The sequence below is a fragment of the Balearica regulorum genome, chromosome 23 (genome assembly GCF_011004875.1).
Source record: "Balearica regulorum gibbericeps isolate bBalReg1 chromosome 23, bBalReg1.pri, whole genome shotgun sequence".
Taxonomy (NCBI): domain Eukaryota; kingdom Metazoa; phylum Chordata; class Aves; order Gruiformes; family Gruidae; genus Balearica; species Balearica regulorum.
Genome location: NC_046206.1, coordinates 6385971 through 6407406, shown reverse-complemented (window position 1 = coordinate 6407406; position 21436 = coordinate 6385971). Strand labels below are relative to the sequence as shown.

The 21436-nt window shown below is 41.3% G+C and overlaps 1 protein-coding gene across 8 annotated transcripts in view; it reads right to left on the bottom strand.

Annotated features, from left to right (window-relative positions):
* ARHGAP32 (Rho GTPase activating protein 32) overlaps positions 1-21436 on the bottom strand; it is a 246324-nt gene that overhangs the window by 164307 nt on the left and 60581 nt on the right. For 2 of the 8 annotated variants that reach the window (XM_075774813.1, XM_075774812.1), the window contains exon 2: positions 2600-2736. The exons of 2 other annotated variants lie outside the window; for them this stretch is intronic. Coding sequence is in view for 2 of the 6 variants with exons in the window: in XM_075774809.1 (XP_075630924.1) it covers positions 14083-14189 (107 nt within the window). In the remaining 4 variants the exon portion in view is untranslated. Of the gene's footprint in view, positions 1-2599; positions 2737-14082; positions 14214-14478; positions 14498-21436 lie in introns of those variants that run through there. 4 more of the 8 variants (XM_075774809.1, XM_075774810.1, XM_075774815.1 and 1 more) reach the window with 3 other exon arrangements.

The window sequence follows — 21436 nt, the reverse complement described above, 5'->3', positions numbered from 1 at the left end:
GGTGTTTTTTTTTCAGCATGACTAAGGTAACATTTCATTCCAGTTCATATTGCATCACATCAGAAGCTGGAATATTTCACTGCAACCTTTAATTGTCCTGACTCATGCTGGCAGTAATAAAATGCCCTCTTGGGAAAATAAATAAATAGACAAATAAAGGTTTAACTGATTTGGTAAAGTACCTACCAGTGAAAGCACACTGTCTGTTTGTTTTTAAGATATTAAAAAGAGTGGCAGGTCCAATATGCTGACCTAAAAGGACAGGTGATGAACACATTTATGGCTTTTTCAGTTTGACAGACAAAAAAAGAAAGTATGTATCAGCTTTTGAAAGCATTTGTCGCAAGCACCCAAGGGTAGTCTGGAAAATGAAAGCATTTCTATTACATTGGCACTTGTGCAGAAAAGCAGGATAATGAAGTGACCAGGCTATTAGCCTACCCAAAGAAATGAGATATTGTTGAAACCAGTGCACATTAATTTCAGTACCCAGGAAAATGGCAGTAAACAGTGCTCTTCAGGCTTCTTCCCCCCCCCCCCCCAGTAATCATGATGATTTTAGAACCGACACCTGCAAAAGAGACTTTTTAGTGCATAATGAATAAGCAAAAAGAGATGGCTGCGAGAGAATAGCTTAAAAAAATAAAGGTAAGAATATAGCAAACAAAGGAATACAAGTGTAAGCTGTAATACAACTTCCAAGGAACAGAGCAGCCTGACAGACAGCACTTCCAAAAGACTCCTGGTGAGGAGCAGAAAAGCTAATGAAACGTCCCAGAAAGAAACCCAAACTACTTAATACAACACAAGGAATTGCCCTACGCCAGCCCAGCCACGTGCGTGAGGAGCTCCCCGGCCATGTATCAGTTCGGACTCCTTGGCCCAAAGCACCCCACTTCCCAAGCCACCTCCAGTTCTGCATCACATTTTTTTCATGGCAACAGCCTGACCTGAACTGCCAGTAAACTGGAATGAGGCTTCAGAGCCATGTTTTTAAACGGGACACAGACATGGCTTTAGAAATCTTTCTGTCCGATACAGGAGCTGAATCTCTCTTGCTTCACAAGAAGGTTCATTTCCGAGCTGGGCTCCTCTTCCTACTCTCACGTAGGTGTCCCCAAGGGTTATGACTTGGTGTCTGCATCTTCCTCTCCCCTCTGATTTTGTCCCCAGCCTGACGCTCACGGGCAGTTCCCGGAGTGGGACGCTATTCCATGTGACAGCCCGAGCCAGAGCTCCTTCCCTCCTCTGTCGGTTTTTCCTTCCCAGAGACTAATGAGCTCACTGAAATACTTTTTGCAAATTCGGTTCGGAATTTTATTCTTTTTTTTAATATGCTTTCCTTGTTTGGAAAAACATTTGCTATAGCTACCCAAGTTGTTCTTTATGTCCAACAGAACATAAAAGGAGAATCAGCTGCTCTGTTCTTATCTCTGAAATACATCAAATTAATCAGGAAATTAGTCAAAGATTTTTACATTTAATGTAAGACTTCGCAACATGTTTTGCAAGTAAACACTTGGCACTCATTTCCATGTGTTTCCTAAGGTCCTCGTAGTTAACTATAAAAGCCTTTCAAGTAAAATTTAAACCTCTCCTAGTTTGCTATGCTGTACTTTTTTCATGTAGTAAATGAATAGGCAATACTATCCAGTCCTGATGCTTCCCATTATGTTTCAGAAAACCTACAGGAGCACAGTTCATCAAAACCGACAACCCTTTCTGTTCTTGGATGGAGATTGATATCATCTAGTATTCCCATTATATAACCAAAGCTTTCAATGCACTCTTGTTTTATTGTAAATGCAGCGGTAATTAAGTATGTTCTCTAAAAAGACATTGTTTTGTCTTCCCAGCACATGCAAACATATCTAATGCACTGGTAGAGCAGAAGATTTTCTACCACACAAAATGTGTTTGCACGTGAAACTTCCTGCTAGGCCACACTCACACCACAACAACGCTTCCCACTTTTTCTGTTGCCGCAAACAGCTAGCACCAAAGTAATACTGTCAGAAACAGTGACAGAAAATGCTGAACTAACCCCTTTCTCAGATTTGATGTCTTGCTGCCACATGCTATTGCACAGAGAAGTGGTCAGGTTCAATTAAGTTCTTCTAGCACACCCCAGATGCCTCCATGGGTAGTAATAAAATATCATTTTTATTAAGTTCTCAGGTTCGTTATAGTGGCAAAAAGTATCCCTTGATGTGCACGTTTTTCCTTCCTGTTCTGTTTGTACATAGCATCGGAAAACCAACATTCACGGGTACTGTTTCTCTGATTTGACTTACTTAAAAAGGGGGTTAGGACAGCTGGGAAAGGGGGAATGTTAGGGCAAGGATGTTTGAGAGACAGGGCACAATACTAGTAGGCATACAAATAACTTATAGAATCAGCAAAAGCAAGTATATTTTACCTAGCCAGAGGTCACATCTGTACATAATCTAATGCTCTATATATTCAACTCATGGGCTGCTGGCTTCTTTTCAAGAATATTCCCAAGGCGTATTTTTTCCAAAGATAGTTATATCACAATTTTTATGAAATACACGTCCAAAGGTAAAGTCATTATCGAGAGTGGCCGCATAACAAGTACCTGCAGTTTCTATTTCAATGTTTCCTCTCGTCAAACAGCGCTGAAGATGACGAAGTGATTTCCAAAACCAGTATTTCTTGTTTGCTACCGTTGCAGCACACACGACTGTACTCGCTACCAATCAGCATTTCCAAAACCTGATGAGTGATAATAAACCACCTTTAAAACCCCAAAGAAAGACAGTTCTTGGCGCACACTACAGCCAGGAATCTCAAGGCTCTAGCTGGAGCTCCCCACACGTGGCTTGGTAGCCGAAGGGACTGGAACATCACCCAAGAGCTCATCAACACCCGCGAAGGATGGGAACGTTAACTCCCAGTTGTGTTGCTCACCCATGCGGTGCACGGCACTCGCACTCACTCACTCCCCAGGAGTTTTCAATGCGGTGACCCTGCCAGCACCCTTTTCTTCCCTCTCCTACGCTGGGCACTCTCTTCCCCGTAGTGCAGTGAGCCACGTGAGCAGCACAGAATTATTGCAACCTCTCGCCTTTCATCAACATGACAGGGTCTAAATAAATCTATTCTCCAGAAAGTCACATCTGGCACATTAACCTGGGGCCCCCTGACTACATCGCAGCTCTGAGTCAGTATTATTTAGTAATTCGCCTGTTTTCTTCAACTATGGGACTCGTTTTAAAAAAACGTGTACTGGATTACTATGTATCCTGCAGTTTTACTGCATGCTATTGTCTCATAGGGGTCCCAGTGTTTTTAAATGGGCAGGCCCGGACAACAGCATCCCTGAATATGAAATGTTTGTTGTCTCTTTTAGGCCAAACAGTCAGACAACAACCAGCTGTACCCCTGTAACACCAGGAAAAGTAGCCAGAGATGTATTAGCCACAAAACCCCATGCAATACCACATCATACATTTTTTTCTACGACTGCACAAGTACTTTGTTTCCAGTGAGTAGCAGTCTGAAGTTCTTTCCTGCAAGTCTTTCAGTTTCTGTGCATCTAGACTCCCTGGTAACACTTTTTCCTTAGCAGACACCAAGAAAACTTTGTGTATGCACAAGAAGAAAGAGCCCCCAAAATTACCTTCTGTTCTTCCATGAGCCACTGGGGATTTGTCAAAATTTTTCCCTATGCAGAGGGGCATTTTGATTGAAAAAGAGGCCAAGTACTAATTAAAAAGCCTGTGTGGGTATCAGCTGGTGTTCAACAACATTTTTACATCTGAATGGGTGTTTGTTACCAATGCCATATCCTATGTCGATATATTGTTAGCTGTAATCAGATAGGAAATCTCATGTGCAAAGTCTGCTGCCTCAGTGAGATCAACACCTTGTCTTCCCCTTGTTGCTGTGGAGCTGGAATTCATGAAATACATTATACGCTCTGAAGCCAAAGCAGTATTTCACAGTATTTCAATGGGATATACAAAAAGAATTTAAAAATATACATACATGGTGCTGTCATTTCCCTGTAGGAGACAAAGAGCAACTCCTCGAGCCAGACAGCATTACCTGAGTGCCTCTGCCAGTACCTAAAACTCCTCCTTTACCCAGCGAGAAGGGAAGATGGAGTTAGCTGTGTACCTTCTGCCTATATTGATAAAGCCCCGCACACAGCATGAGATGCTGCCATGGTACAACACAATTCCATACGAAGCTGCACTTAAGATCCCCTTCAAAGAGAACAAAAAAGTTTGTGCATACGTATACATACACATGCAGAAAAAAATACCTTGCCTGCTGTTTTTCAAGGAGCTGAGGAGAAATGGGGAAATATTTTTGTTGCCAGAATAAGCACTGGGACTTCCACGACGTGCATAAATGTTGCTGGGACAGGACATGACCTTAAATTATAGGTACATCAGAATACAAGGTGCAAGACTCAATGAAGAGAATTTCTTGTCTTTTCATTGCAAGTTTCTCAGCATTTCATATTTTCAAAGCTCCAGTCATGGCATCAAACAGCAAAGAAATATTCTCTGCTTTCACTATAATTATTAAATCATCTTGCAGAGGAAAGGTGAACAACATGACCCATCTTGCACTTAAAAACTCAAACTAGAGGACAAATTAAAACATAGCAGTAATAATAAAAGTGCACGTTGAAAGGCATAATTTTTAAAGTCAATCTTGTGATTTTTCAGCAACTTGATTGCTGGTTTTTAAATTCTTGAGGGGTCAGTCATGTTATAGACAAAAAGCCACGCTAGTAGATCGGCATTTCTTTAAAACGAGTCTTTCAGTCTCCGGAGCGACTACATATACGCAGCCTAATTTAGGTAGGGATTCCCATCAGAAAACAAAGAATGCCAAACTCCACCATCTTTGCTCTAAAGCAGCACAGACCAGCACAAGGATAAGGTATTATCATGTAACGGAAGAGACGAATGGCTGAAAGAAGCTGTAAGAGAGGCTAGAATTAAAAAGATGGAGAAATCCTTTGGGGAGCCCTGGTGATTTTATTCTGATCTCTCTGCATTAAGTGTTACACTCACTCTGTTCAAGCACAGGACTATGAGTCAGCGCTGGACCATACATTACTCTTCAATTCTCTCACTCCTAAAAGGGAAGCGCATCACACACGAGATTGTCATGTGTCCTGGCCAGCCTCAAGTACAGGCAAAAGACACATCAAGAAGCAGAGCAAAACCCTCTACATGTGACGACAGTGAGACGCTCTAACCAAACTAATGCCAAACTCAATTACAAACTGATAAAATATCATTTACTGCATTAGGACAGCAAACAATGCAATAAACATAAAAAAGATATCCACACTATTTCCACTAATGAACTTATTTTCGATTCTCTTCAGAGAGAGCCTCGTGATATTACAGATACTCTTCCCCTTCTCATTTAATCTGTGACGTATGCCTGCTTGTGCTATTTGCCAGTAGAATAAATGTATTAACCTCATCATACACAGATCCCAGGACTGAATGCAAAGGGAAACAGGTAACTGAAAAGAAACTGAAATCTTCTGTTGTGAATTTCTGCCATGAGAATTTACAAGGTATGAAAAGAGTCAAATAAACCCCAGAAAACTAGTTTACCAAATCAGCTTTAACTTTTTTCCTTTTAGTAATGTTTTTCAGAAATTTAACCTCGCAGCCTCATCATGTTAGCACCCAAACACAGCAAGTCTTAACATCTTCACTACTGATCAAAGGAGCAGAAAGTACTGGAAAGGCCTAGAAGGAGGTTTCTGCCCCATGAACTAGCATCGTGTGCATATGATATTCTCGAAGACATTGAGATTTGCATTTATATAGCACTTTTCAGTGCCATCACGTGTCACTAAACCTATCTCCACAGAATCCAGAGAAAAAGCGCACAGCAAAATCACTAAGCAGGATCAAATTCTCTTACAGGATTGTACTCCAGACAGTACGAGTCATTTTGGAGAGCTGCAGACTGGTGATGGAACACAGGCTTGAATGGGAGCAGAGCCTCCAATAATCCGTGGAACCACTAGACGTCTACATGAATACTTTACTTTTTTTGGGGGGGTCCTCAATTAACCCATTGCAGCTTTTTGAACCCACACAAACTCCACCCCCAAACCAGCAAGTCTGAAAGACTTGCATCCAGAGACATAACAGCGCTTCCCTCCACCCTTACAAGTCAAGTCTTCACTGATGCTTTTCTGTCTGCAAACAAACCGATCGGGATTCTTCAACATTATGTACTTTGACAGGACTCAACATTAGGTGCCAGATTTAAGGAGCAGCTGCATTCCAGCTGGCATAGCTACACATGCTCTTCCTTGCACAGTGAGCAGCCAAGAAGGTTCAAGTAATTCCAGCCCTACTCTTGCTGGTGGCTTTCCTGGCTGTTTGCTGTGTAAATGCGGTCAAGTGTACATTCCGTTGTTCAACTGACTGCACGTTGACTCATCTGAAAATAATTTAGAGGATTTATAATTATCTTTGCTCTGATATTTCCTCACAAAAAAAAAAAAAAAGAAAAAGAAATGAGAAATAAGGAAAATCATAATCAAGCAACTGAATTCAATATTCCTTGAAGGAAAAATCTTTATCTTCTCAAAGTCTCATGGCCAAGAAGTTCAGGTTTTTCATTGCCATATCATACTAGCATTTCTGACGTAAGCATATTAACTGAGTAACTCGTTCTCAGGGGACTAAGGTTCTTTCCTGAAGTTCATAAGCAGCACGGCACAGACCAGTATTCACCACTTGTGCACCCAATGGATCCGCAGATGCTGCAAATCCGACAGCTCTTGTTAGAGGGACAGTTAGAATAGCAGCAAAGCACCTTCAGTTCCCAATCCCAAATGGAGAAAAAAAATATATAATTGAGCAATGAATAAAAGTAGTTTCAGTTTTTATGTGTGAATTTTGAAATTTTCAAGTATCTAGAATTTATATTTTAAATGAGCAAAGAGGTAATCCTAGGCTTAAAAAGCAATAAAGGGATTGGAAAAGGTCAGCATAAACAGGCCCAATACAGACAATAGCACTGTATTCGAGGTCTGTCCGCATCTGGAATTATTTGTGAGCAGCTGTTCCTGAGAAGTTCCATGTGTGGTCAAGCCCTCAAAAGGGAAGAATGCATTCAAACCAGGAGACGCTTGCTGGAGAAAAGGTTTTTGTGTGCTTTGGGTGTCTCCAGTGTTTGTTAACATACGTTGAAGCGTGGAGAAAAGAGGTATTGTTCCTACAAGTAATCAGTCCTACACACAAGCCAAAAAGCAACATCTCCACCAAGCTAACTACTGCTCAAGAACTGGAGAGGAGCCATTTTTGTCAAATGGAGAGACACCACTGGGAAACTGGGGGAAACAAGTTAAAAACCAGACACACACCTTAAACAGAAGAGGCTGAAAGCTGTGAGGTGCACAGAGAGATCTGACATGGAGACTGGTGGAGATTTCCACAAAATACGTATTGCAACTGTTAATATCTCCACAATACTAAAGGCACTGGGTAAAAAAGCACAGGCACCCAACACTGCCTCAAAATTAATATTGCGTTGTTTGTTTTGTGGGTGTTCTTTTTTTAAACCATGCACAGTTCTCCCTAATTTTGGTTTTGTTTTTAAGAAAAAGCTTCTAATTTTGCACTCAATTAATCACGGATACTTTTATAACCAGGGGAAAATATAATTCAGGTGTCAGTCAGTATTCACAAATCAGACTGTGGCACTTGAAAAAACCAAACTTACTGCCCATTAGCCTGAAGCAGGCAAAGAAAGCAAAGGCAAGGAGGCAAGTATCAAGTGCTTCAGGACAACACTGTGCATATACACCATACCTAACTGGGAGAAAAAGGGAAGAAATTGGTATGTCTAACATGGCTTTTTCCCCACAAGAACTCCACTTGTGGTGCTGTGAGCTGTCACAGCAGTTTTTCCAGTAGCATAATTATCTCCCTATGAAACTTGCTTCCCTCTTCAGAGTACCACGGGGGGAAGGAGGGGGGTGTTTGTCTTTTCTTTCCAGTAATGAACCCCCTGGCTGGCAGCCTCAGCATCTCTTCTCCACTTCTTAAAATCACACTGGCTCCAAGGCTACAGATTGAAGCTTAGCTGCTCCATCATCCCAGCAACCAAATCTACACCATCTTACATAAAGAACAATTCTTAGCCTTGCCAGCACTGCCCCCGTACAAGAGCAACAGAGCTCTGACACTTCCACAGCTTCCCATGGGGATTTAAGTATCAGATATGGAAGCGATCAGAGCCTTGTTAATCTCATTATGTTGCTCCTGCAAAAAGCTATGAGCAACCGTGGCAGTATTAAACAAACTAGTTTGTAGATAGAAAAAAAAGGCAACACTGCTTTGGTTAACCTTGTGGGCATGAATTTAACGGCTCTCTGCAACCACAAACATTAGGATTTAAGAACAACTGAGTTCTGAAATTGATATCTTACATTGGCCTTTTTTCCCCTCAATTATTAATAGGGAACGGAGATTTTCAGTCTATGAAAATCTAAGTATTTTCACGTGGGCCTGTAAGCAGCTCCCTTGGTAGTATAAGAAGCTGGGAAAGTCCACTTTGAAAGGGAAGTTGTCAACACCATGCATCAGCTGAAACTGTGCAAAATTAAGACATCATTGTAGTTTCCTCTTCTTGTTTTATTTTTCGCAACCCATGCCTTGTTTCTGGCTAGGAAAGTACTCCATCTAGTCTGCTTTCCTTTTGGTGTACCATATGAGATCAATTTAACTTCAGAAAATTCTTCAAATCAGCTCCTACACTTCAGACGTTCCCCTAGACTAACGCTACCAAGAGTTGCTTTCAAAGTAGGTTTTGCTTATACAAAAGTTATGTTACAAGTATGTAGCCTTCAGGAGTTGGGATGGCTTACTGGAGAACATATAAGTTTCAAACACATGAACAAATAAATGTGTTAGGCCACAGGCCCGAGGTCAAAACTCACTCTCATTTCAAGCGTAGCAAGGGATTTGCTCTGTGTTTGATGCCATACAGCGTTCTCACCTTACTGTTACGTTACTAAAGGAAAACATGAAAATATTGTGTCAAGACCCCTCTTCCCACCACTCTGAAATACAGGATTTGCTCAAATCCATGGGAAAAAAAAAGTAGTTTGTGCTCTTTTTATTTACCCTTTGCCTCTTGATTTCATGGCATATATTGATATGGTTCTCAAAATTTTTCTCCCAATACATCTTTATTTAAAAAACAGAGATTTTCACACCGTCACTGTAGGCATACACACTTAAAATAGCCAGCTATTTTAAGTAAATAATTAAAAAAAAAATTGAGATGCATCAGTCCAGCACAATTAACATGTCTAAAGTGGAATTCAGCATAGTGACACTGAACAATCTGCAAAGAAATACAATGTATGATTACAAATTACATTTATCTAATACAGCAAGTAAAGCTATGCCATTAAAGTATCAGTAAATGTACAGCGACAACAGATTCAAAAGCCTTGGAAATATTGTATTTATGTTTCAGGAAAAAAAAGTTTGTGTAATGTCTTGTTACATTTCACTTTTAGAAAGGACAAAATCTTCTGAAATACACAAAGGAAGAAATGTGGCCAGAAATTTAAGCATGTTTGCACAGCTAAAACACTTATTAAGGGCTGAAATCTCATCTGCTACAGTTCCAATCCTGAACCAGGTTTGGAGCACTAAATTATAAACCCTGGGCAGGGTGGGGGGGGGAAGAAGTTGAGAAATCCTTGACTATTGAATAGCACTGTGAATAGGAAAATTGCTGAATAATACATAATGAAAAGAGGAAAACACAGATTGCTGGAGCTCATTAGTGTGTCACGTTTGGTTTACAACAGTGAGCTGCACCCAGAGACTCAGATCAAGCGGAGAGTCGTTACACCCCAACTAAGACTGGTTAAATCCCATCAGGACGACACACCATATTAAATTAATTTACCAAGAGAAAGCAAACTATTACCACCGCCTGTGTATCAGCTCAATGTCCAACAAAGCCATCATCTTATTTCAGCAAAGGCAATAGGATGCTTGTGATCACCCAGCTAAAATTGCCCCCAGCTTGAACTGTCTGAATTAAAAAACAAAGAGCTGTGTTAAACTCTTGGCATGCTAACATAACAAGGGCTTTCTAGACTCTAACATTATGAGAAGTGTCAGGTTAAGAGTCCTTCCCCAAGTTTGATTAACCAGAGATTTCAAGATCTCTGAGGAGCTTCAAAATGAACCTAGAATAATTGAAAATATGTAAGCCAACAAGCAGTAATGCACTGTCATCTTCTGGATGCTTCAGAGGTTTATTCAGCCGTAGGACTTACTGAAAGGGAACGCGAGGCCGAGCAAGCCTTTGTAATTAAAGTGGAGGCCATGGCGATAACCTAACGCAGATGATCCAAGACACACGCACTGTTCCCGGCCCAGGAAAATGAATGGAGGTCACGCTTGGCTCTGCCGGTCGTTGTGCTGCCAGTTAGGACCACCACCTCTTGTAACTGAGGGTGGTCTTTGCCACCACAAAGCATCTCGGACCAGGCACTGGCTACTATCAGCTTTGAAAGAAACGCCATAACAGATCTTTTAGTAAGTAAGGTGCTTTTACCGATGTTTTACACAAAGAAGGGAGAAAACCGGATTAGATTATGGGTTGCGTAAGAAAAGGCAACCGACAGAAAAACAGGTATGATGTCACCTCCGAAGCGTCTCCAGAGGTACTGGGATAACAAATTTCACATTCACAGTTTCAGAAGGAATGAACACAGGACATAAGAGAAGCTAGAATATAAACGGTGCTTCAAAGCACAGGTAGCAAGTTAAACTCCTCCCATCATCCCCACTCTAAATCATGCTCTAGTCCCTACCTTAAGCCAGAATAAAGCAGCAGACGTGAGCACAAAATGCACCTCAGTGCTGAGGTTTAGGTTTTAATTTGCTTTCTGGATATACACTTCAAGCATATTTGCAAGCTCTTTTCCAGAAACAGTACACAGAAAGCTCCTTCAACAAATAAAACAACAAAAGGTATATAATAACAAAATATTGACACGCTAAGAAACAACCAAAGAGGAGATGCCTGCTCTAGTTCTCAGCCCTTGCCACTGCATCCTGTTACTATTGCCAATATACAGTAAATTCAAAGGAATACACAAAAGGTGTACATCTGCCTTCTTTTCTTTTTACGTGAACAGGCATTGAAATCTGCTCAGCTCTGACTCAGCAGCTAAATAGCTCCTGCTTTGGTCGTTGTACTCATGATTGGAAAGCTCAGATCCCATCCCAATTCTTCTGCTTCCTGTCCATGACACCCACCACTTCAAAGTCTCTATTTCACCCTTCCACCACCTATTCTGCGGTGGGTTTTTTTTCTTTTCTCTGGGCTGACAGCTGAATGGAAGCTGGGAAGAACATTCCTTTTTATGGCATAGGACTACTGGTGAAAGAGAAGGGATTTACTTTCCTGTATTGACCACTGTCAGGAGCAGAATATGGAAACGTTAGATTACAATACTAGGGCCTGAAGTTTTCAGAAAGTATCAAACAACAAGAAGCAGCATGGTTCAAAAAGATTAAACCAGAATGCTTGGTAAAGGGAGATTAAACAATTTTTTGTATTCTTGATAAAAATACTGAAGGCACGTCACACAGTATATTTGACATGCTGGCTGCTGCAAAAAGAACCGGGGGTGCGAAGGATGTGCTCACTAATGCCCTGATAAAAGTGCACCCTCCTTCCATACGACACAATGCAGGGATTTTTTTTTCCACGGAAAGCATCCTGGGGGGGCTGGAAAGCGTGGCACTCCTGGAGCACGGGAAAGCAGTGGAAAGGGAGCTAGAGGGCATGCAGAGGTCAGGAGTAAAGGCAGCTCCATCAGAGTAACATCATGCCAAGACACCCAGAAATGGTTATACCTAACAGAAGTCACCAGAGACTGGCCTAGAAGAAGGTGCTATCTATCCGAAGTAATACATGTCGCTCCACTGGTTGTGCTGTGAACTGGCTGTCCCTTGGAATGGCTGCCCTTCCACAAGCTCAGGGAGTGGGTCTTGTCTGTCCTCCTCCTCCAGCCAAAAGCCCTACCACTACAGGTAGGGCAAGGATTAGATGTAGCACCCAGAAAATTATTTTTTTCCTGAAGAAAATATGCATCAGCACAGTTCATTCTGTCCAGATTTACTTTTACATCAATAATCAGAAAACTCCCCATGTTCCAAGTATCAGTCAGGAGCATCGGATTGAGAGTATGAAGTTAAGAATACTTCTGTAATCCTATTAAACGCAAGTCTTGCTTGTAAGAAACAATACACATTTTTATCACTATGCTGAAAAGCAGGGCACTGAGGGAACATGACTAAGAGGCCTCCCTTTTGGGGAGTCAACCGTAATAAGGTAATATGAAGTTCCACCATGCTCTGGACTGTCTGCACAAGCAGCAAAAAAAAAAAAAGGGGACTGTCACCACCAGAGCTAAAACATATATAATCTGCAGGCTTCCCTGAAATATGAGACCCATTTGGAAGAAAACTGCATAGGTCGTATCAAATCATCGCTAAACTTTGTCTGTCTTTAGCCACAGCCCTGGCACTGCACACACTGACATCGCTACAGCCACTTACAAATGTCAGTTTTGGTTCGGAGTGAGCTCCACACATTCCCAAGGGAATTCACATCAAATAGAAATCCTATGGTGTTTCTATTTACAAAATCCTCTATGACGTGTGTGCATCTATATACGTGGATGCTAATATACAGTGTATTGTGTTTTTTCTGTCACAAAGGACATGGGGGGTGCAAAGGCTCCAGCATTACTACACTATACGCCTTTGATTTTTAAATACAGTTTTGCTTGTAAGTAAGGGGAACCAAAATTACCTAACTAGCTTTCTCACAGTACCTGAGTCAACGGGTAGTATAAACAATGAGAAGATATTCAGTAGCAGCTTTTCTAAGGCAAATTACTTCAAGAAAGAAAAGGCAGACGATTTCAGAGAAATTTTGCAGTGCTGGCAGGGGCTACTCTGCTTTGGTTTCTGGCACTGTAAGCTGAAGAGGGTGGAGTTAGCATAAATTATCACAACTTTGTTGATAATGTATTATACGGTGAAACAGGAATCTGTGATGTTCATAAATAACCTCTGGTTTGGTAGAAACAGCCTTGATCTGTAAACCAGGTAGGTGGTAACAGCATGCCCAAGACGGCAAGTTTTAAATTATACTGGTTCCCCAACTCCCTCCTATTTCTCACCAGTAAATATTTATGCATTCTCAGCCCTGAAGTAGAAAATCCCAATTGAACCGCAACAGCAATAGGCTTATTTCATATCAGCCCCAGTACAAATCCAAGCCTAGGGTGAAGGAGATGATTTGCCATGAAGATAATCGGCACTGTCTCATTCCACAAGAATTTTAACTACGTGATAACCTGGCCCTCCAGAACTACTGCTCCTAAACCCATACCGTATCGACGGCACTTAGTTATCCATTAGAAAGGGGGGAAAAAAAAATACACTCAGCACAGAACCCCTGTGACTATTGCTGTTTTCACACAGCCAAAGTATAGAGTATCTGCTCTGCTATGGACAGGATATATTACATTTTTGATTAAAAAAATGCAAGTTTCAGTCATGCTAATAACCACATTCTACACACTTCAGGCGAAAATGCCTCAAGGACCACTGTCACACGAAGAACGGGATGCAAAATTATATTTTGCTTTCTACATGCTAGCGCAACCTACATAGTGTAATCTGATTGAAAGAGGCAATTAACCTTTCTCCATTCAAATACTCAACCACTTAAAAAGGTACACAGTCATATACATATGCTTAAAAATACACTAAAAATTAAAATGAAGTTGCATTTGCTAAGTGAAAACAACACGCTTGGCTTTTAAAATCATGCTCTACATTTTCATTAGCTGTTGCTGGCTATGACCAATTGTGAAACAATTACACTCCTCGAAGACACAGTATCATTTTAATACTCCATTTATGAGAATACAGGGTCAAAAAAAAAAAAAAGGGAAGAAAGCCTCTCCGCGGAGCATTTATCTGTGGGTGATTTATTGATAGTACTGACCTTTCAGATTCATCAAGATTGCTTCTAGTTCCTATCGTTCCCGCAGTGAAAGCTGCCGTATAGATGTTGGTAAAGGCAGGAGCAGCAGCTCCAGTCCCTCCCTCCATGTTGCACACACGCTCACACACACACACACGCTCACACACGCTCTCACACACACACACACACACTCGCTCTGCAGGAGCAGCTGGCTGGAGGCTGCCAGAGGGGAGCGGGGGAGGAGGGAAGGAGAAAGGGCTGAGGACTGAGGTTGTTCCCCCCCCCCACACCACAGCCTCCCATTTAATGACACGGTACATGAACACGATCTGATTTCTATCGCAGCTGTGCCGCGACCATCTGAAATACTGAATTTAACCCCCCCCAAAAAGGTATATATAAAGGAAAAGCACAAACCAGCTTGCAATTCTGGGTTCCCACTCTGCCTTCCCTCACTAGCACTGATTCATGTTTTCCTGAGGCTGTCAAAGGCATTTCAGCTGTAACCCTTTCTGAGCCGGAGGGAGGAAAAAGGAATTTCTTTGTACTGTCCCTTGGATCCACACAGGGATGCTCTTACCTGTTCTGGATGCTTTTACCCCCCAGTAAAACTTCAGATGCAAATGACCAGTAAGAGTCACAAGAGTAGGAGTCTGTTCCCAGTTCTGCCAACCCTAGATATATCGCATTAACGTACTTGCTAGTCTGATTCCTTCTTTTTGAAAACAGGGTAACATCTACTGGGTTCCCAGAGGAGATTTGTAAGGCTTAATTTATTTCTGTGTTTATGCAGTCAGTTTTGAAAGTAGCTGTGCAAAACTGATACTACATTTCCTAGTTTATACACTAACCCATAAATAGGAAGTAAGAATTACCACCCAACTTTCAAATCCCATTAGAAGACTGAAATCTTTCATCAGACCACCACTGCAGCAGTCTAGATGATTAGATATCCATAAGAGGCAACGAGGTCTAGCAAATAAAGAGGAAAGCTTGGATGATGGATGAATGGCTTTCAGTCCTGACTTTGCCATTAGCTTGCTTCGTGACCTTGATCAAATTGTTTTAATCTCTCTGTGTTGGTGCAAAATGTAGAGCTATTCTCACCTCTCTGGAACAGCCCAAGTTTTTTCTATTATTATTATTACTACTGTTTGCTGAAGCTCTAGCTCAAACATGCAAACTGGAATTTGTAGCTAACAATATTAGATACTGTCCAGACACAGCCCATGGAAACTCAATATATAATCCGAAAGTACCTGATTTTGCACATAGTTCCCTTCAACTCAGTAGGATTGCTGAGAGTGTTCTTGGTTAGCAGCTCTAAGTGCAGGTTTCAGGTCTGTGAAATATGGTGTGCTCCTTGGACCCGGTGAGATACCAAGTTTAGAAAGACAAAATATTTACTAAATAAAACCACTTTTTTGTTTAGAGTTCAACAGAAGAGGCTACACAATCCCAGATTACACAGAACAGTCTGTTATACAAAACAACTCTTTTTGGTTTTTTAGTTTGAAATGGTTGGATCAATGTTGTTTGCTAAACACTGTATAACTGAGTGACGATAACCTTGCTAATTAGACCTAAGGCATAAGGACACAGTCCTGCCAACCATTAGTTCAGCGGTTACAGGAGAGGGCAAAGATGCAAGCTTGGCAAAGTGTGAGCAAAGTCAAACAGGTTATACTCGTTCTGTGCCTAGAAAGCCTAATGATTGTTTCTAAATCCCTTTCTCCCAGTGCTAATTTTTCTTTGTTTCACCAAAACAGACATGCAGGAATGGGACAAGCTAAAGATAGAAGAACTGAATAGGAAACAACATACCCATTTAGAAAAAAACCTACTATACTGGATGGATTCATCTCAGAAACTATATCCCTCAACTTGTGGTTTTGACCTCTCTGACTTGAGCAGATAACTTAATTCAACTAGAGTCAAACTTCACGACAGGAGGGGGAAAAAAAAAAAAAAAGAGAGAGAGAGAAGCACACTGCAGAAGCGAAGGTGTTCACACAAGGTGATGGAGACAGAGCCAGGAGTAGAACCCCGTGGTAGTCCAGGACCCAAAAGCACTGACATTAGTGAGGATACAAGGTGAGACAACCTGTGGAAATTTGCCACCCAGCTGCACTACAGTAAGATGTTCTGCTGCACCCTGAGGTAACCACAGATAGAAGATAACTCACTACTTACAAGAGGGAAGCTAAAATCCAACTCAGTAGCTGATCAGTGTTCAATCCACGCTGAATGAAACAGTAAAAAACAAAGCAAAACTAAAGCTGTCATTTTATAAAGTGATAAAGCGTAACTACTCAACAGATACTGTCCACACTGCATCTGTTGTAGCTTAAGGTCTACTATTGTGCTTAACAGCGGAGCAGAAGTAGCTGTGGGGAAAAATTTAAGCGCAAGAATTTACTGTAGCTCCAAAAGACTCTTGCCAACTAACTGGAACCAATTACTATTACAGAGAAGATGCATTTACTAGTGCACAGAAGTTTAGCGCATCCACTACCGACAGCATCCAGGTGTTTGGGGCACAGCAGAAGATTTATACCTTGCTGTTGCTTTTTGTGCTTCTATGACATTATCACTGCCAACCACGCTGAGAGATAACATCGCCAACTCCTCCTCGCAGCTCCTTTGTCCTCATGCCTTACTACCTGTTGTCTTGCACTTTGACTGTAAATTTTCTATTTTTTCAATACAGCTTTTATCCAAGACCAAGGCTCTGGTCTCTATAGTTAAGCAACAAGTATTTTGTTTCGCAGCTAGCAAGAATTCACGAGTTATTAAGAAACACTGCTGTGCACCTGAAGTGTCACATTTTAAAGAGGTTTTTAAGACGCATCTTAAAAGACAAGGCTCAAAACCGTGCTACTGTAAACTAATGCAGCTTTACTGCTTATGAGCTTGATTATTTCTGCTGGAGACAAGTTTTGACAGTAATGGATAATTTTTCTAATATAGACAAGATCTGGTCTCCAGTCAGCTACATTTTATCCTTATTTAGGGCTGAAATTATCATAATAATAGCAAAACAAAATTAAAATTTTGACCCAAATTGTGGTGTGGGTTTGGGTGGGTTTTTTTTTTTTTCTAATTAAGAGAACAGAGTAGAATGATATCACTAACTGCAAGCTCCAATTTGCTGTTAAATTACCAATCAGCTTGGAAACATTCTATCTCTTAATCCTTGGGGTAACAGAGGGTAGTGCAGAATCGAATTTAAGAACAAATCTCCAATCCAGAAAGCTTCTTCATGACACAGTTGCACTCATGACCAACTTAAAACTTCCAGGTTGATATAGCTTACAAGAATGATAATTAGATTTACATAATGAGTCAGCTTTCTACTACCTAAATAAACTTTGGGAAACTGCAAAAAGAACTCCTCTTTCAGACAATTCTCCCCTAACAGAAACTTCTGTCAACCACTTAAAGAATATGATTATCCAACCTGAAGACCACTTGTCACCTCTGCCAATAGGTTCATTCCTCCTTTGATGGTAACACTGACTTTAAACACACTTCCATTTAAAAAGATAAAATCGCAAGCAGGACTGGATTTTAAATTTAACCTCTTTGATTGCTTGAGGTTATCTAGGAAAAGAAAGAGCAAGGATGCTGCAAGACAGCTTCCTCCCTTGCTCTTAGCATAATTTTTCATTAAATTAAAAATGGATAGCAATTAATAATGTATGCATGACAAGATAATGTAGGACTGCTTTTGATTCCAAAAGCAAATGAATTTAATGGGAAAATATTTCAATGTTGAGATATATCTATTTTTGAATAAATGACTTGAAGCAACACCATTCCCATACCATAAATTACAACCAGAATTTTAGCTAAGGCATTGCTCAATAAGCACTGAAGCAAGTTCAGGGAACAAAAAGACCAACTGGACAGCTAGAACCAAGGAACTAAAATATTTAAAAGAAAATCTTGGTGCTAGCCCAAGATGAGAACTATTCTACTGCTAATTGATGACATAGGTCACAAACTGCTGTCTGCTGAAGCATATGACAGGACATTTGCCTTCTCTGAGCCGCAGAGCACAGTCATTCATAGCCTGTTCAATCGCACGTTCTATGAAAAATAGGGTTTTATACCGGAAGGACTCAGTGAATCACAGCACAAGAGAGAGAAAACCAGACTGCAATTTCTGACTGACAAAACATACGTGAGAGCCTTTCAACCCCTCACCACATCAGACGCTCCTTTTGTATGGTTAAAGTTAAATGAATTTCTGAAGGGCTCGTTAAAGCCATGCCTTCCCCATGAAGACAACCTAAATGCTGAGCAGGCTGCAGCAGACACCTTCCAATCCCTGTCCAAAAGGGAGTTTGCATTCCCGCACATTCTCCCGTACAAGAACTGTGCTCAAGGCTCTCTTTAAAATACAAAGCTATTGCCACTACGGCACACCTCCACAATTAATCATCTTCAAAGGCCATTTATACAGCTATGTATTATTACATCTCCACGACAGTTATTGCCGTGCTGAATTTCTTGGTATAGCCCTCATTCTTTTGATGACCAACTAAACTACTGCAGATACATTACTAATTTCTCTATAAACTGCAGAGTATGTGTGTACGTGGTAATCAGGGGAAGGAGAAGAGGAGAAACAATTTAGGATCTCAATCTAAAACCCTGCCCTGCAAATACCTCAGATCAGGACTGTAAAAAGGTGACAGACATGGAGAACAATGCCTCACATGGGGTACATACCATGGAACATCCTCAACTCCCAGCCGAGGCTTTGTTTTAAAGGTGTCAAACACAATCTTTGTTAAAGCATGGGCTACTAAAGGAACATGCATCTGCATAGCTATTGCTGGAGATGCCAAGCACACGTGCAGAAGGGACAGTGTGCTACCACCTCCCCTTGCTAAGTCCAAGACGCGGCTAAGCCATCAGTCACAGCACCAGTGCTGTACCTGTTTTATGACACTTCTGCGTAACACTAATGCAGTAAAGACTGACACATCCACACTGACAACTTTTAAATCCATTCTTATCTGAATTTTATACTATAGAAAAGTATAAAACTACAATAGGATGCTTATACTTCAGCTTGACTAGAAACAACACGTGAAGAGGAAGCTAAGGAGCAACTACCTAACTCTAAAACCTGTGTGGGACCCACAGCATGTGAAACAATCTCAACTGGTGGAATCCCTCCAGGAGTAGAAGAAATAAGTATTCCCTGTAACTTACGGTTAGGGAAACCTTATTCCAAAGTAAAGAGGAATCAGCCTTGTGAAGCAGACGTGAAACGAGATGAGTGATTTCAGCATTCCCACACTTCCTCCGCCAGTCTGAGCAAGCTGTGGCTCAGTACAAGTTTATGCTTGTATAGATGCTTTGCAACGCTGTGTCCAAGGTGTGTCTGTGCAATCCACCTGCTCATATTCAGCACCGTCAGTACCTCGTCCACCTGCCCTCTAGGGAATGAGGAACACAGCAGGGGAGGGAGCACATATTCTCCTCAAATGTGTCTTGGACATGGGAAGAGAGAACTTTGCATTACAACAGAAACAGCAAGCTTCCTTAAGTATCCAAGTCTTCAGAAATCAGCTATGTGGAAACAGATCATCAGCCTCACAGCTGCTCAGGTCTAGTTCATGCCTTGGACTTGTTTCCACTTCATTTTTGGATCAGGACTTGAAAACCTGTTTCTCCCAAGCCTAGAGAAAATAAGCTACTAGGACAAGAAAATGTCCTGAGAGATGAGGAACAGAGACACGAGAGAGGAAAGCAAGCACAGTAATTATCACATACAAGGTTTGGGTTTCTCCAGACTCAAAGAAAACAGAAGCAGGTTCAGTAGCAGAGAGAAGCAGAGGCAGGCTCAGTGAAAACAGAAGGTGGTCAGGCACCCAACACTACTATAAAGAAAATTGCCACCTCATGGAGAAGAGAGCAACGCTACCTTTTCACTAAAGTTTGATGATGCAACCGGACTGCCTAGCCTGTGAAGGACCGCCACAGTTTGAGATGTTCTGTGGTAGAAGGTGGCCAAGTCTGGAATCTAGGGTTTGAGTAACAAGGGAACAGATCAAACGGCAATTGGCACTGACATATTTCACGGCAACCAGGTCAGAGTCCTCAAAGATACCAAACAGCTTCTCAGCCCCCCAAGGACAGCACCTAAGGGAGCAACTTTTTCTCCAGTGCAAGAGGTTAGCAGGAACAAGAAAACACAAAGAACATTCTGAAAGCAATTTGAGCATCGGTGTATCTACAACCAGAAGAGACTGAATAGTAGTTGAAAAATTTCAAATTCTTCCCCTGTCCACCCATTCCTCTCATTTCTCAGCATCATTCCACATTTCATAGGAGATGAATGAATACTCAAAAATTACCAAAGATGTCTGTGTAATCTCTCAGAGCTTGGGTTAAGTGTCATGCCAGGTTCTTCCCATTTACCCAGAAAATGACGTGTGCTACATCTTCAGAGATTAATGATTAAGGACTGATTACGAAGTCAGGCCACCACATCTCAGGAGGTGAGCCTTAGTGAAGCCTGCATGAAGCTTCACTGACTGAAGCTGGGCTCTGCATGGACACTAATGCAGCATGAAGGTATCTGAGTGACTCCTCACGACCTCTCCATTGCTCTCATACTGTAAAAAGACATTTTCAGAATTGTTCCTCCGCCACTAGAGCTAAAAGTCTTAAGCCACATCAAATGAGCCAAACCATGAAGCTCACCTAACTTGCACTTTACCCTGCTATTCACATCCCTTTTCGTTGCTTTACCATGTTCTTACACAACTGCATTCACTTTTAAGTTCTCATCTTTTCATATTTCCTGCTCTCTACTTTATTACCCCCGCTTTCCTACTTGTGTCTTTCTTTGTCCTGCTGTTATTTTATTCATCCTCTATTTCCTTTTCCTAAAATATCCATCCTTCCATAACCCCTTATCCACAGCCTTCTTTTCATTCTGTCATTCCTTCATTATCATAAAATGTCATGTTTCCCCAATGTTGCTTTTTAAGAAACTCCTTTACTTTGATAAAATAAAATAATAATACTTTCTTTTCAAGCAAGTCTTGCAATTGCTGAACTTACTGAGAGGGGTTGGAGAAAGTTGAGGTGTGCTGTTTGGTTTTAGTTTTTAGCAACATTTTTCTGCTGTCCCTAAATCAACATTTTATGCCAATAGCTTTTATGGACTAATGAAACACTAGTAAAATCCAGCCAAAGTTAAATCAAGTGTCCAGTGGTCTTAGGACAAGCCTTTCTTCCGTGGTACCAGAATCTCACCAAGAATGCCTGAAAGGACTTGATCCCCACCAGGCTTGTTGCTTACAAGCAGGGACTCAATCCACCACCCACCATTAAGCATTTATCACTAACA